The sequence below is a fragment of the Artibeus jamaicensis genome, unplaced genomic scaffold, assembly GCF_021234435.1.
Source record: "Artibeus jamaicensis isolate MK-2021 breed Jamaican fruit bat unplaced genomic scaffold, CSHL_Jam_final contig_3230, whole genome shotgun sequence".
NCBI lineage: Eukaryota > Metazoa > Chordata > Mammalia > Chiroptera > Phyllostomidae > Artibeus > Artibeus jamaicensis.
The window spans coordinates 5917146-5934785 of record NW_026521764.1 but is presented as its reverse complement, the minus strand read 5'-3'; the positions used below and the strand labels follow the sequence as shown (position 1 = coordinate 5934785).

The window sequence follows — 17640 nt, the reverse complement described above, 5'->3', positions numbered from 1 at the left end:
CAAGCTTCACCAAACCATGAACTCAGCTTTGATGGTGGATCTGCCCAAAGAGAAAGTTTCTTTTTCTTTCCCATTGATGTCCTGCAGTAACTAAAACTGGTGGTTCTGAACACCCAGGCACTGCAAGAAGTACAACCTTGCAGAAGTTACTCAAATGTCCAAGGAGGCAAAGTGAGATCATATTGGTGGGACAGACAGTTCTGTGGATAAGGAATGAAGGAATGGGTGAGAGTGTTCTAAAAACGTTAAGGTTTACTTTTGAATTTGTACCATGGGAATGTCCATTATATTGCTCTGAAGAGGTCGTCCTTCAACAATTTTTCTGACCTGGAAGCAGCCTAGCCAACATCTGTGAAACCTTCCTGAAAATGAACAGTGGGGACACCGCATTGCCTGGGCAGTGAAAGGAAATGCTGGGGAAGCCCGCAGACTTTTGGTTTATACAAGAATCACCTGTAACTGCAGAAAGACCAACTCCTGCAGAGTATGGATCATGGACATCAAACCCACCTCAGTTTCAACTGCAGCCCTGGGGAGGTCTTAGTCCCTTGGCCCATTGCAGGGATGAAAGGGACTTCTGGGTCAAAACTACCACCTACATTTCTGGAATCGTATGGGCGTAGACTTTTATTTTCCCATCCCAGGTTTGGTACTAAAGTCTCACCCTCGAGTATATGTATAGTGAAGAAGAGAACACAAATTATTGAGCTCTCCTGCATACACATAACTGCACTTTACATAGAAGGATTTCTTTGTCATCACCACCACCCTATGAGATGAGTAATTACTATCACCATTGTACAGATGAGAAACACAAGGCTCATAATATTAGGTTACTTAATCAAGACCTACCACTGGCATCTACTCCTCTCCTCATTACACACACACACACACACACACACACACACACACAGTACTGGATTAGGGGCTATGAAATCCTTAGCTTAGCCATGTTATACTGTAGGACACAATATATTTGTCACACTTTAAGTACTGGTATTTTCAGTGATATCCTATTGACTAATCCTATGATATCCCAATGACTAACATATAAAAGTTCGTTGAATGAATAGATGAATTTCTAATTCAAAGCTTTCTTGCTTTCAAATCAAGATTCTCTACATAGTATAGCTATTAACTACATTATTAGGTTTTTACATCTTCAATCATCCTAGGTCTTTTGTGAATTAACAAATCTCTTGAAAAGTAAATGAATACTAAAACACTTAAACAGATATCCCTCTTCAGAGGCAGAAGGCACTCTAGTTCTCCCTGCCTTGGATAAACCAGGTAATGTCATCTTGCTATGCAAGGACGTGTATTCACCTATTCATGTCCATTCATTCATCCATGCCATTCTTCAGAGAGCTTCTTCCACTTGCAAGCTAATGGTGCTGGGAGTGACAGAAGGGGGTGGGCCCGGCCCTGCGATAACATGGCTCCCGGTCCCAGGGATTGTGGGGAAGGAAGAGCACAATACCAGAGTGCACAGTAAACAGTTAGAAGGGCCATAAAGTCTTTGAAAGCACTGGAGTAATTCAGGGAAGTCTAAGGTTGTGTCAGGTGAGTGGACATTAGAGAAGGCTTCAATGGAGGTGGCTTTTGACATCGGCTTTCATGAATGAGTTAGATTTGGTCAAAGAGGAGAGAAGGGAGAAAGCTTCCATGTGAAGACAACTGTATAGGCAGGCACAATGAGGTGGGGAAGCCACTGATAAATTTGGAGAGGGGAGACATTTCATTTTCCTTAAGCAGAAAAGACATAGGAGAGAAAACAACAGAAAGAGAAGAATGGTAAATTAAGTGGGTGGCAGATCATGAAGAATACACAGCGAAACAAAGCAGTCACGGCATTCTCTATTTCCACTGTGTCATGATCCCAGAGAAGGTAGGACCTACCAAGGAAACCAAACTCTCCCCCATACCCCAAAACTAGCTGCTCCCCCATGAAAATGTAGCCTTGGCACCTGGCCCACCTAGCACAACACCTGGGACATAAAAGTTTGTTTGATTGAACTGAGAGGACATAATAGAAATTTCTAGTGGTGGAGGTTGGAGGGAAGGTACACGGCAAAGCTTTCCCTTAAAATCCAACACTTAACTATCCAATGTTCACCACAGAACGTACACCAGCAATTACTCTCTATGCTAATGCCCAAACTGCTATGACACCCAGCAAGAGTGGTGTAGCAGCCTCTGAATGCAAAGGCAATGGCCCATGAGTTCGGTCTGCATTCTCCTAAGGGTGTTCTTCTCAGAGGTAGTCATTCCAGCAGATGTTACTCTATCAGAACCTAACGTGAACTCCAAACATATGTTCATTTTACTTTAGGAAAGCAGTAGTCACTAGCACCAGACATGAAAGGACATGTCCCATAGCAAGAGGATGTGGCTCTCTAAATGCTGGAGATGAGAGGATTATCTCATGCCTAGTTTGGAACTGGAATCACACCCTTTGGTAAGTAGACAAGTCATGGAGAACTGCATGCATTTGGCGACATTGAAAAATGCCACATGGTGAGCAAGTTGCATTTTTTTCCCTGAGGTTTCAGGGCCAGCCGTGCTGTTGGCCACCACAGCTAAAGAACCTGGAAGAAACCTGGAGCTGAGACTGGGCACCTCCAGAAGCCCAGAGAAGAATTTTTAAAGACCAGAACATAGTGGGTACAGTCAGAGTTTTTTCATGTACTTGTGCAGGTCAAGCTCAGCTTGACATTTTGTAAAGCTTTCACTGAACATTTTTAAAAAATTAATTAGCAGCCTTGGCTAGTGTGGCTCAGTGGATTGAGCACTGGCCTGCAAACCAAAGGGTCACCAGTTTGATTCCCAGTCGGGGCACATGCCTGGGTTGCAGGCCAGGTCCCTGGTAGGGAGCACATGAGAGGCAACCGCACACTGATGTTTCTCTCCCTTTCTCCTTCCCTTCTCCTCTCTTTAAAAATAAGTAACAAAGAAATTCTTTAAAAACTTAATTAGCATGTATTAAACATGCATGCACCATAAGGACCTAAAGACAGGAAGCCAACCCAAATAGTGGGAAGCACACGGACTTTCCAGGAGACAGCCCTGTATGCAAATGCTGGGCCTGTAACTTCCCAGCTTGTGGCTTTCAGCAAACTATCTAAACTCTTAAGCTTTAACTTCTTATTATGAAAAATGAGAGTAAAACATCTATCTCATAGAGTTGTCACTGGTGATCAGGGGATTATATAAACAAAAGTTCTAGCACCGTGCCTGGCAAATAGTAGGAACTCCATGAATGGTAGTAAATTTTATTATTAGTCCCTTATAATCTCAATTCTAATAATTTAGTGTCATATTTTCCCACTATGCCTAAATTTGTGTAAAATGAGCTTTTTACTTATCTCTAAACATTGATTTCAGAGAATCATGGAAACTGAGTTGGAAAGAAACTTAGCAGTCATATAATCCAACCTGGATGTAATCGTAAAAGATAAATTAATATCCTGTCCTAAAACATCTTCCTGGCACACAAGCTCTCTCTGTACAGCAAGCTCCCCTCCCCGCCACCCCCATTCTCTATAAGGCCAGAAACCATGGACTCTGAGAAGAAAATAGACATTTGAAAGCTGCACCAAGTCAACCATTTATGTTCATAGGGCATGGCTCTGTTGGAGGGCTATTTGCTATTTGATACGAAGCCAGTAAGTCTTAAAGGGATAAGTGAAATTCACAAATGTATGACTTCTTGGTGGAAGGTAAAAGAAACCCAGTTATTTAGGAAAAGCCATTGCTGTTTCAAAATCTATTCGATGCAGCAATGGACGCCGTAGACAGGTTTATAAATAAACAATAAATCATGCAATTATTACTGTTTGAGTTTTGGCAAGATAATAAAAAGAGCAGGGGTATAATCAGGAAATAATAGAAAAGATCTGCAAGGCACCCCTGCAATTAGTGATAAAACAGAACTTGGCTCTGAGTTGGCGTCCCAATATGGCTCTCATTAAAGAGCCTTGGGACCTGTTCCTGGGCAGCCCTCTGCTAGCTTGGGGAGAAGTGAGGTAACCCAAATGTCAGTCCACACACACGCACGCGCACACACACACACACACATACATGCCTCTATTCAGATAATCTTTTGCTATAGTATTATAACCACCTGGGCTGAAATGACTACCTTATGCCCAGCGAAGGCCAGTCCGTGGTCTTCCGAAACTCTAATTGAGATATTTCCGTTTCTCAGCTTTCTCACTCTTTCCTTTGTCATATCATAAACGCACACGCACACGCACACACACACAGGCACCACGCAACAGGCGCCTTCACTCATTTTGCCTTCCCTCTTTCCTTTCGCGTTCTTTTATTAATGGTACCTCTTAAAGAGATAAATGCTCCCACACAAGTGATACCACTTAAACAGATAAACAGTCCATGCTGGAGAGACACAGAGAGCGGACGAGAAAACCCTGTCTTATTAGACTGGAAACAGACACACTGTATTAATGCAAAAAATCAGCATATGGTTCTAATAGGCTTTTTTAAAATGATTTATCAGCTGTGATTAAGCCCTCAACCAGCATGTCTATCTTCATAAATAAAGCAAAAGTGCACCTTGCTCTCAAATGTATCTGCGGGATCTTATTACCCAGCCCTGGCCCATGCACTCCATTTATAACACGGCTCTGGGGAGCCAGGAATTCGTGTGCAGTCACAAAGCGTGTGCTCTGCAGAGGCTGCCAAGATTTAGGGCTCTTATCTCAGGGAGAGTCTTACGAAAAATCCATTCTAAGGTAGGTTTATCCCCCTTCTCTGTGCCACAGAGCTTGGCATCGCTGACATACGAAGAGGTAATTAAAAGGATAGTCTTGAGTTTAGAATGAGCCCAGTGACACAGAATCACCAAACAGCTGTTGGGAAAGGCACTTGGCATGAGGAACGGGTTACCTCTGCCAGGGGGGAGGAGAGGAGGACCACTCTAAACATCAGGCTGGGGCTTTCTTCTTTGCTATGGAGAGGAGGGGTGACTGCAAATATTAGTCATCTTTGCCTGTACTTCATTCTCCAGCTGGCTAATATGTCAGATGGCCTCAGTGGCAAACTTGAAAGAAAGGGGGCTTCACAAACACCCTGGGCAGTGAATGAGGAAGTAAGTGCCAGGATTCGAAACGATGGAGGAGGAAGTCTGTAAAAATGTTTGAGTGCAGTGAGCCGCACATGGATGCTTGAAAGCTGTGCGCGGCTTTCAGACTCACGGGGCACGGCTCTGCCAGAGTGGTATTTACTGTCTGATAAAAAGCCAGGAAGTCCAGGAGGATGAGCTGAATAAATCCCACAAAGCATCCAAGCAAAGTATGTGGTGGCTAGCTTCCTTTCAAGCCATTCCTAGGATACACACAAAGCTCCATTCATACTCTTCCTTCTCACACCAGCCCACAGGCAAAGATCAGAGACACCCATGTGTTCTGTTCCATAGGAGCTCCTCGGGCATTTTCCACATCAGTTTGGCCCAACCATGAGGGTGAGCTCTCAATGCTCTTTGATAACAACAAACTATGTTACATGATGTAGGCAGGATTTTGTCAAAAGGCAGTAAACTTTAGGAAGGGCAAAATGTAAAATCTGCTCAGAGAAGACAGTGCGTGGACGATGCCGTCAGGATTGTTAATAGATTTTTTTCTCCTGTAAAATACACCAGTCCCTTGGATTAGGAGTCGCTCTGGTAGCTGTTGTCTGTGGCTGTGGCAGGCAATTAGAAGGATGGCGCTAATGAGGTCAGCGCAGCTCCTCTCTCCCGCGGTCGCACACTGTACCCCTGGCCCTGGCCAGCTGTCTGGCAATATGTGCCTCTGGTCACAAGGGGGACCGTGGGAGGGCGTGTTTGTTTGTTTGGATCGTGCAAAGCTATCACCACTAATGGTAAGTCAACTCCAAGTTCACACCCAGAGGATGAGCAAATCGGTTGTGCTGCCTTCACGATCAGAGAGCAGCGAATGTCTGTTAAAGCTGTTGAACTGGACCTTGTGAGCCATCCAAGGGAATGGTCAGAGCAATGAGGAATTAGTCACATAACCCAGACTGCCCACTTCGCCTCAAACAGGTGCTCACGTCTGTGTGCCTTTTCATGACACAAATAAAGGAAACAGTCTAGCGGAGATCTGGGACACGTTGCTGTTCCCCCTCTGCCTGCTGTGCAGCCACCAGGCGCTCTTTCCAGGCAGCTCTGTCTCCACTGCGTTACTGTCTCTGCGAGTGTAGACTTTGGAGTTCGGCTCCCAGGGCCCCTTTTGGGACAGTTCTTTTGGTCAACATCAGAAAGGATGTCCAAGGTGAGATGCTGAAGTGCTAAGTGAATCAAACACCATGTACTTAGGAATTAGCTTCATTTTCTATTCTCCAGATCTCCATAAATTTGAACTATGTATGTTTATAACTCCAAAGCTGATGAAAGGTCAAGCTTACTGGTGAGAAAATGAAGTCACATGTGACCTTCAGAGAGTAGTGGAATGGAGTCCGGATTTCTTGCCTTTGTCCTGAATTCAGACGACACTCCACATTCTTTCTTCCTGGCCCGCTTCTGAGTTGTTGCAAACAGCAGCAGGAGTGCTGGGCGGCCACTCCAGGTGGACCAGCAGCACGGAGATATCACAGTGCATATGACACTTCGGCACGTCCCACTGCAAAAAGGGCTGCCCGAATTCTGGATTGTCTTGCTCCCTTCCAGCCACTTGCGAACTGACCATCTGGGGCTGGGAGATTCTAGAGCTCTTCGGATTTCAGGCTCACCCTGGAAAGGACAGCAATGCCTGGACCGACCATGCCAACAAGTCCAGCAATCACTTCGTGTTCATAAATCCTCTGGGAAAGTTCCTAAGCTGTATGCATAACAAATCATACTGGGGGAGGCCGGGAAGGGGATGACTCCTTCGAGAGTGGCTGTTATTCAAAATGCCCAGCACTGCATCATCTGTAGTCAATCAACCTGACACCCACCCAAAGCATGACTGCTTTTCTTCTTTGAGGACATGACTACTTGCAGAGCCTGATTAAGCCCCCACCCAAACATAAAGCCACAGAAAAAGGCCGCGCCCGGTACCAACTTAGGCAGGATCCGGTCAGTGCTGTGATCAACTTTCAAAGTTTTCATATAACAGATGGTGTACTGTGCACAGAGCTCAGATCCCAGGGATGTCTGTGGCTGCAGCCATGCTAAACCCAAAACACAGGGTTCGCCACACTTCATAGAGAAGGCTGGGGAAGCCCCCGCCATGCCAGACAATGACTGGAAAGCTGGCAGGTGGGACTTTCCAGTCTGGTTTCTGGGACCAAAACTGTCCAATAAAACACCTCACATTCACCTTCAGGTCACGTGTCAAAATATCATCTACAAACGGCAGCAGTCTAAGTTTACCAACACATGGGAGTTTATTATAAGAAAATATGTGCTCAGAGGCGATGCTGAGAGTAAAGCCCTCTGACATTCCATTTTGCTCTGGAGACAAGGGAGAGAACTGGCCTTGTCACCCAGGGGTACCAGAAGACCCAACAGGTTAGAAAAGAGTCTTTTACACACCAAAAAGCAAAGAGCAAAGGGAATCCTGGCAACGTTCTGGAAAAGACCACAGACAATAGCCCATCATACCAGGGATGCAAGGACCACCCCAGCCAAAACGTTAGGAGTAAGCAGGTGACACTGTGAGTGACTGACCTCATCTCCACTCCAGCCAGCTGGTGAGCCCCTCTGAGTCACCGGGACGGTTAGTTCCAAAAGTGTAGGACTTCAGTCCAAGTAATTCAGACAGGAAACCCCACCATTTCACAAACTTTCCTAGGCCTTTGGGCTCTGGCAGTGGTTGAGTGAAGCACAAGGAAAATGTCCCCTCGGGTTCCAATGTGAAAATCAGCAATTGCACCACAAGTTTGAGTTGACAGCCAACACGCTGGAAATGTGGCCAGAAGGAACGCACGGAATCCCAGTTCCTGGCCTCAGCCTTATCAATATGGAAATAACTTAACAACACACAAATGCTGAAGCAGGACTCCCACAGCAAATCACTCCCATACCTGCTCTTAACCACATGTAACGTTCACCTGGATTTATGAGATGACGGAGGCAGGGATTCTTGCAACTATTATATTATTTTCCTTTCCCCGTTTTACAATGTCAATGTTTGCTCACATCTCCGTGAGGGGCCCAGGCTTACCTGATCCTCAGCGGCAGATGCTCACTGCGTTGGCTAGCATTTGCTCCAATTCTCCAAATGTGAGGGCTGTTTTATGCCTACAACGGAAGCTTCATCTTTTTCTCATTTTGTTTTATTCTGGCCCAGAAAATAGATGTGTTTTCCTGCTTGCCTTTGGGAACATTAATTTAGGGCTCACAGAGGACGCATAGCTTCCCCTGCAGACACCGACGCCTCCCGTGCCCGGGTACGTGCCTACCTCCCGTGCCTGTCTGACACACTGGAAGTCCTGAATTACTCACAGCTGGACATTGATTCCTTCGGAAGGAGACTGTCCGTTCACTGCTGTGATTCCATTTGGGTTACTACCTTGAAATCCTGGCCTGGCTTGCCTGCCTTGAGACAGGTAAGAAGTGATTTTAATGAGCTGAGAACCTGACCCAAGCTGGGACAGAAAAATCGCCCTGATGAGAAGGTCTCCTGCTGGGAAGAGCTGCCCTTTCCTCAGCCCTTAAAGCTGAGCTTCATAATTGTTTTAGGGAGGATCTTCCCTGCCAAACAATCCAACTGGGTTCATTGTCAGCCACGGTAAGGCTGCCCCACAGCCCGAGGATGGGTTCACTCTAGTCTCTGGGGAACATCAGGGCACCACCATGTTTTTGATTATTTTTGGTTTCTTTTCTTTGTCATTTTAGTGCCCCTCCCCATCGCTGCTTTGGTTCTTTTCAAAGCATTCCATGTATAAAATGTTGCAGGATCAAGGCTACGGTTCACATCTTCCAATGCACTTTCTCCCATACCTGTGGCACCCCACGCCAACCCCTCTACCTTTTAACAATGACAATATTTGAAGGGACATTTAACCACAAGTGACAGGCAAACAGCTTCAAGTAGTTTTTCTTTACTGGCAAATATTTCACTTTACTTTCATTTTAAAAATGTGTTCCATTTTACAATGATACTTAATGCTAAGTATTTCTTTAAAGTTAGGCTAGAGGCCAAAAAACTTTCCTGAAATTTGCAGCAATAACTCGATAGGAGGTGATGATGGTCTAGACTTGAGGTGATGGAAATGGAAAATGCAGAAAAGATATGAGGACTCTTTCCCAGGCCAGGTGACTGGACCTAGTGACTGGGGCAAAGCGGGGAGCGGAGGCCAAGCTGACCCCATGGTGGGTGGGTGGCTGTGCCTCTGAGGGAACCAGGCATGTCAGGCTCGGCACTGAGTTTGCACTGAGAAGCCCGGTGGTATCGTTCTGGGCCAGCTCAGTTAGAAAGAGCAGTGTTCTGTGCAAACGGGAATGTCTGTAATAGCTGCAGGTTAGAAACGAATCTTCAAATCCAACATAGGGGCGAGCCATAGAGCTGAAGGAAGTGTCGGGGTGGGGTTGATGGTTCAACTATGAGAGTGTATGGATTTTCCAAAGAGAAGGTGTAAGTGGGAAGCACCTGTGCGTGGAAACGACCGAAAGACAAGGAGGCAGGGACAGAACAGAGAGGCAGAGAAAAGGCCAGAACATGTCACTCCTGCCGCGGGATCTCCTTAGTGAGTGCCTGTCTACTCTCTTTTTTGTTTCTCTAGATAGTTTATTCCTCTGTACTCAGAGTGGGGAACATAGTACTGGAATAATCACCTATAATTATTCCCTGTTCGTAAACGGACCAAAATCAAGTGATCATTACCAGCACATTCAAAATGTCATAGGCAGACCTGAACATGCTTTGTGAGTACATAAGTACTTTGATCATTACTATACCCAGTCACAAGTGAACAGGAAATACTGGTGCGAGAAACATTATTTTAGGCCTGGAGGGACCCAGTTGGAGCATCGTCCCGTAATCCCATAAACTGAAACGCTGCAGGTTCGATTCCTGGTCAGGGCACGTGTTTAGGATGAGGGTACCATCCTAGGTTGGTGCATGTATGGGAGGCAACACATCAATGTTTCTCTCTCACATCAATTATTTCTTTTTCTCTCCCTCCTTTCTCCTCTCTCTAAAATCAATAAGCATGTTTTGGGTGAGGATAGAAGGAAGGAAGGAAGGAAGGAAGGAAGGAAGGAAGGAAGGAAGGAAGGAAGGAAGGAAGGAAGGAAGGTTGGAAGGAAGGAAGGAAGGAAGGAAGGAAGGAAGGAAGGAAGGAAGGAAGGAAGGAAGGAAGGGAGGGAGGGAGGGAGGGAGGGAGGGAGGGAGGGAGGGAGGGAGGGATGGGTAATTTTATTCTATCTAATTTACAACACAAATACAGAGGTTCCCCAAATCAATGCCCAGTTTCCTACAGCAATCATCATGTTATATCGTGAAAAGGAAAAATTGTCCCAATCTCTTATAATTCACAGCTTCAAGTGGAAACATCAGCACCTCTTATGAGGACGCCCGTCACAGCCAGGAATGAATGCAAAACCTAATTCAAACCTCAGCCACTGAGAGCCTCGTGGTCAGTTCTTAAAAAGTCCTCAGGCAGAGAGACTGCCATCTTATGTGATAGGAAATATAAATAAAACCTATGACAAAAAACTTAATTGCTTAATACCGAACTCAGAGAACAATAAAACCTGCCACTCAGGCTGAGAGACATTCATCTGCAATTATTGCCGCCGCCACTACCGCTGAAGGTGCAGCCACGAACTGCCAAACGACTTAGCGTTAGAACTTAAATCCTCGGCCTCCAGAGGTAAGACATGGTTTCTTTAGCATGAAAATTAGCTCATGAGGACTCATTCATTAAGGTCCAAATTATCCAAATACTCAAATTCTCCCAGGCAGGAGATGAACGAATTCCCGGTACCCGCCTCAGTCTGGACCCCTCCAAGCTGTTCCCTCGTCCTACGTGTCAAGCACACTTGACAGAAGGGCTCATTCTTAGCAAGGCAAGAGAGGATGAGTGTTCTGCTTTGAGGAAACCCTGACTTTCCCCGGAACAAAGTGACCTATGAGTTTATGCTATTTCCCACTCCATTTCAGAACTGAAGCAGAGCGGCAGATAGCATCGATTCACAGACATGTATGGAAATGGATACCAACTCTTCCTCATCTCTGTTCAGACTGTAGTCATTGGTCCCAAATCCCAGGGACCCAAACACATGAAACAGCTTCCAGTTCACCCACTGGTTTAGTCCCTGCCTGAGTGGGATGCAAATACAAAGAGCCAGTTCACTCCTCTTCCAGCAGCAAATTCCACTCAGTTGAGGGTGTAATGTAAACCTATAAGGAGAAAAGCTGTCATGTACTAAATGGAAAGAAAAAAAATCCTTGCCCTGGCTGGTGTAGCTCAGTGGATTGAGCATGGGCCTGGGAACCAGACAATCGCGGTTCAATTCCCAGTCAGGGCACATGCCTGGGTTGCAGGCCAGTTCCCAGCAGGGGACCCACAAGAGGCAACCATACATTGATGTTTCTCTCCTCTCTCCTTCCCTTTCCCCCTAAAGATAAATAAATAAAATCTTTAAAAAAAAAATCCTTATAAGAGGGGATTTCCACTTATCGGAGTGGGGGAATAAATACATTGCTTCTTATCACCGATGGGTGTTTTCTTTCCAATCATGCTGATAAAAACACAACAAAACAAAACAACCCAAAAAGATCAAAAACGGTCTCATCTACTAGGATTTGAGCAAACATGGTGACATTTTCAGTATCTGGATAAAACCAAGTGTAGGTTTCAGAACATTCTTTTTCTCCAGACTTCTTGGGGACAGAGGGATCATTTTACAAATATCATAGAAAATATAACATAACCGGAAACATGCAGCTGTTGCAGTTTGCTCAATTCCGTGTCTTTCCTTTTCCATCCAGTGCCACTCATACTTTCCCCAGAGAGCAGCCGGTCCAGCCAGTGCCTGATAGAGCAAAACTGTGTAGGAAAGTAAAGCAAAGCAAAGCACCTCCCTCTCTGCACTGCTCTCTCCCCCAGTAACTGGTGGTGTCGGGTAACACGATTTCCAGGTACAAAATTTAATCAGATGGAGCAGCCTATTTCTCTGAGCTAAGGCTGACCTGGCCGTGCCCTGCTCCGTGACTCCTGTTGAGCTGGGATCTGAGATCTTAAGATTGTAGCTTGTCCCTTGTTCCCATGTGTTAAATAGTCAACGCCCTCTGGGAATAGACTGCACTTTTCATCATTTGGGCAGGAATTCCAGAGCATGGAAATGTCCTAATTTGCTATTGCTGCATCAGCATAATGAGTCGGATTTAGGTCCTAGGGGAGCATCACAACACTTAGCACTTAAAACAGCACTTTTCATCGTCAGGGTCCTTAACCACGTTAGGCTGGACTGTTATATTTCTCTCAGCAAGACAAAGGAGTTAATATCTAGTCCTTTCAACTCCCCTTCCTTTCTTACACACACTCGCACGCTTGCACACAACTGCTATCAGATGGTGAAGCTCCCTGCAGCTGCCTACATGTGCATTATTCCATCTTTAAAAAAAAATCAAATGTAAAAGATCAGTTCATCCCACTCTTTCTTTTTCTTCTTTAAAAATCTTGTTTGTTTCCTCTGACACAGAACACAAAATCAGCATGCCAACTGCCAGTTATTGGACTCCATTCAGCATTACTGCAAGGGTTCCTAGGCTTCGCTTGAGTCTTCATGCCTCGTCATCTTCTGTGTCACCACTGGCCACTGAAGACAGTTGACGTCTCCGTCTTGAAAGATTCAAAGGGCTCTGCTGAGTTCTATGTTCAGACCTTTCCTCCACTTCACCTCTATCACTCCCGGCCCAGGGAGTTTCTTCTAGGCTCGTGTGTTTAAACACCATCGATCTGCCTGTGACTCCCAGTTTACATCTCCAGACAGGTCGGCTGCTTCCTGAATTATAAAACCTAGATACCCATCTGCTGATTCAGTATCTCCTTTTAACAAGTCTAAAAACAATCCTCTCCATCTCCCCCTCCGACCTGCTCTTCCCACAGGCAATTCCATTCTTCTAGTTGCTTCAGCCAAAAACCTAGTTTGTCCTGGATTCCATTCTTTCTACTACTGCCCAGATCTAGCCCATCAGCCAACCCTAGTGTCTCCCACTTCAGAATATAGTCAGAATCTAACCGCCCCCTCCACCTCCATCATCCTTCATCTGGACTCTTTCAATACCATCCTAACTGATCTTTCTCTGCTGATGCCCTCCAATGGTTTACTTTCAACTCAGAATCCAAGGTGATATTTCTATTATAGAGGTCAGATCCTATCACTCCTCTGCTCAAAACTGTTCAATAGTTCCCTATCTTGCTCAGAATAAAAGCCAAAGCCTCGGGGCCTTCCTGGATCCACCCTCCCACACCCACTCTTTAGCATTATTACATACTCTCCTCCAGCCAAACTGGCCTCTTTGTAATTCCTCCAACCCACGGAGCATGCTCTAGCCTTGGGGCTTTGTACTTACTGCTCTCTCTACTTGGAACACTCATGCTCCTCCCCAGCACTCACCTGGTCCAGGCCTTCTCCTCCACTTGCCCTTGCCAGCCATGCCCTCCCTGACCACCCACGTGCCCCTTCCCTGTCATATTTTTCTCCAAAGCTGTTATCATCTTCTGAAATTGTATATATTTTATTGTCTTTATTCACTTCTTGTTTGTCTTGCCCACTAGAAATAAGTTACATGAAGGCAAGGTTGTTTTATTTTCCTTCTCTTACCAGCTTTAGCCAGTAGTCTATTCACCAATGCCTTGGACAGTGGCTGGTAAGTGGTGGGCACTCAAAAATATTTCTTGAATGAAAAATAATGAACAAAATTTCTCATGTGTTTTAGGACACAGAATAGCCTGACTTCTAAGTCATAGGCAAGCTTCAATTTGTCATGCCTGCTAGTAATGGATGCTTTTCCAAGGGGGAAAATGATCTTTATTGAAGAGTTTTGAGGCTCTGAGCTCACATGGACATGGAAAATTGAGGCAGTTATGGAATGTGGTGCCCGCTATTTAGGATGTGGATACTGGTATTGGGGCTTTTTCCAGAGGTCATGGCCTGCCTCTAGCCTGTCTTCACTCTATATGCACATTGGAATACTTTTGGAAAAGGGCGTCAAGATTGCGGATAGTCTGTAGATCATAGTTTTCCCCAATGCACAGCCACATGGGCTAAACAAGGATTAATTTTCTATTTACTCTTTAATAGAATTTTCTAGGCCAGACTAAAGCTAGAAATTTAAAGGTGCTGGGAAGGAGCAGCCCAGTCTTTTCAGTATTTTTGTACAAAGTACTTTGAAAGTTCTAGAAAAAAGTTTTTCAGACAAATTCTCCAGGTATATTAATCCATCTTTCACTTTACCAAAACTTGCCGAGGAAACTAATGCAAGTCTTTTATTACAAGACAAGAAGGAAAAGCAACCAGAAGACAGGGACACAGAAATAAAAAGAAATAATTGTCTGAATGTGGAGAAAAAAGAATGAAGGAGAAGATAGCACTCGGTAATAATAAGGTATGCATCAAATAAAAAGCTTTATTCCTTTAAAAACAAAAACAAGGAACAAATAAGCAAAGTGAGACCTGGTGTTGGTGGTATGCCAGGGATGTTGGTAGCTGGAGACATGTAGTCAGAGGGATGGGTAAAACTATGTTAACAGACTGGAGAGCATGTCCTCCTCATTTGCCCACCCTGTGTCTTCCCAAGAAATGCTAGAGCAACAGCCCCAGCACAGCCCATTTGAATGAGTCATCATGCAGTGGGCCTTCAGAAGGTGCCCTCTTGTGAAGCCATGGGCACCCGAGCCTGGATTTGGCCCATCGGGTTTGCACGAGGCAGGGGGAGAGGACGCCTCCTCAGCCTTAACGCTGTCTACCTTCCAGGGCGTGTGCAGGTGAGGTTGGGGTGTAGGGCAGTGGTCTGCTGAGAGGTTTGCCCAAAACCACAAGGAAAGGGGGCCACAGGAGCCCCACCGCCACACACCCATCAAGAAATCATCACATGGCTAAGGGCAGCGCTGAAAAGAGAGAAAATACTTTTTTCTACAACTATAGTAGTCCTGGTTTTCAACTTTGCTTGCCTAATTATCTTCATGTTTGAAGTTTAATTATTTATACTCTTTCTCAATTCATGAGGAATCAAAAGCAACTCACAAAAAATATATAGCATGACCATGTTTCTTAAATTAATAATCAAGACCAGAGGAAATGTAAACTAGAACTGAAAGTCTAGTCTGAGGGAAGTAAAATACTTTCAAAACAGTGTTCCAAAAAGTTATCAAAGTTAAGCAGGAAACTTGGCTTCATGTTAATCGAGCAGTCAAAGCGAAAAGAGAAACAGAACCAGTTACATGACTCTCAGGTCCACAAGGAGAAAATATTTCACCAACGCCACGTGACTTCATCTAGGAGATCGTGAGTACTATGTAACGGGGACCATCTAAATCACCCCTTTGCCAAGGGCTTCCTAAAGCTGTTCGTGGTAAATGTCTGAAGGAAAATCAAAGGTGTACACTTCCATTAAAGCCACTCTATGACAAATAAAGACCATATGAACCAAGCACACGCCTTTCACATAGTTCTGTTTAATCTAAAAGGCCAACCTCGAGGGTCTTGAGGAAGGAATGAACTTACTCCCTTAGTCTATTTACATGTGCCATGCCTACCAGGAGAGCTACATTCATCAACCAGAATAAATGTGCCAAACTTTTTAGTTTGGGGCTCTTCTTGCTTGCTTGCTATTTTCATGGGTTTTATTTTTTAAGAAATCTATTTCTATTGCAATGAAATAGAGAATGTATACTTTTGATTTTTCTTGAGTTAATTTTTTGAGTGTTCAGAAGAGTGTGTGGCAAATATGAGGTAAATGAGCATTTGCTTAAAAAAAAAAAAGAAAAAAGACCCTTCCTATCCATGATACCTGATAGTACAAGTGACAAATTAATTATAAACAAACGAAATGAGTTGGTTGAGATTGTATGTCCCTTTGCTATAACCTTCACCAATTTTCATAATTTTTTTCTAAAGCAGTACAGACTGAATACAAACCCTTGACTATTTTGATGTGAGAATGTGACATGAAAAACCTGGTGGAGGGGATTATTAAAATTTCACATACAGGAGGATTCAAAGGTTGTGAAACACTAACAGAAATATCAGAACCTTTCAAAATTTCTTCTCCAGATGGAGCAGCTGGAATTTCAGAATCCATTACCATCTAGCTGGTCCTTCCTGTCGACTAACTTTCACATTTTAAGACTCTGTTCATGGAATGTATCTAATTTGTTCTTTAGTACATTTGGAGCATGCAATAATGCTCTATAAAAACAATGAAAAAAATACTAAAAAGCTTCATTATCACACTTACTTATGACCTCATTTCCTTTCCTTAATCTTATAAAGTGATTTGAAAATGCCAGCACAACATTACAATAAAACTGAATACATTCTAGAGGGATTCATGAAGTGGGTTTTCTGTACTTGTAAGAACAAACAAATCACACTTGCGGTGAACCTATTTGTCTCAACAGAAACGGATGGTCAATAATAGCATGACTACGAAGCGTCTGAAACTGGTGGTGATCTTCGGGGCAGATTATGGAAATCAGGTGGTTATTGCCTGGGCCAAAAATCAGAGAAACTGCTACTGCTCTAATTTTTTACCTGCTGTCTCCTCGACTCTTGTCCCCCGCACTCAGCGCCATGCAAGGTTCACTATCAAACATTTAGCAAAGTCGAACAACTAGTTTTGAACAGAAACAGTGTGAGTTTATCTGACTCAGGTTCAAGAAACAGGAAGTTCTTTTCTTTTTCTTTTCTTTTTTTTTTTTTTTGGCTTGAATTTCATATTTCAGATACCAGTTTTTCCCATGATTTTTCTAACTTTGGAGTCTATCACAACCAGGGATTCATACTTAAAAAAAAAACAAAACATTGGACAGACACTTGCAAATGGATACAACACTGTTTCAGGCCCAGGCCACATCAGCAATCAACCTGCAGTACCGCCCACTTCCCACCCGGAAGTCCGGAAGTCCGTCCCAGGGGTTCCGGGAGGCGCCTGTCCAGCCGAGCACACCTACCCGCTTGCTGCTCTCCTCCTCCTGCGCCTTCCTGAACTCATGCTCCAGGGAGCAGTCCAGCTCATTGAAGAGCCCCACTTCCTCGCAGTTCTTCAGGAATCTCGTTGGGGTCGGGGTCTGATCTGAAAACAGAGGCCGAGTAATCATTCATGGGATCTTTTCCTCAAAAGCCAGTGGGAAGTATGTGCTGCTAAATTCACAATGCCCCTCCCCTTGCCTTAATTCAGATGCCCACTGGCCATCCATAATCTCCTAGCCCTTTAAATAAAACCAGAATAGGAAAGAAAATAAAACCACAAATCCCAAAGGAGGAATGCGGTGTGAGTCAGCCATCCCAGGTAGAGGGATTTGCAAACCTCTCTCCGGACAAGAGATCCCGACCTTGACTTTCGGGGTCCATAACACTGCAAGTAACACTGTAATTTGTGGCATGACTTCTTTCTAACTGGAAAAAAATGATTTAGCTAAAATTGAACAAAAAGTATGCTGTGTTCATGTCAAGCCTGGTTTTAG

General features: G+C 44.5%; 1 protein-coding gene across 2 annotated transcripts in view; it reads right to left on the bottom strand.

Moving 5' to 3' along the window:
• CREB5 (cAMP responsive element binding protein 5) overlaps window positions 1–17640 on the bottom strand; it is a 377706-nt gene that overhangs the window by 271442 nt on the left and 88624 nt on the right. For both annotated transcript variants that reach the window (XM_053663648.1, XM_037126614.2), the window contains exon 4: window positions 17128–17249. In XM_053663648.1, coding sequence (XP_053519623.1) covers window positions 17128–17249 — 122 coding nt within the window. The remainder of the gene's footprint in view (window positions 1–17127; window positions 17250–17640) is intronic.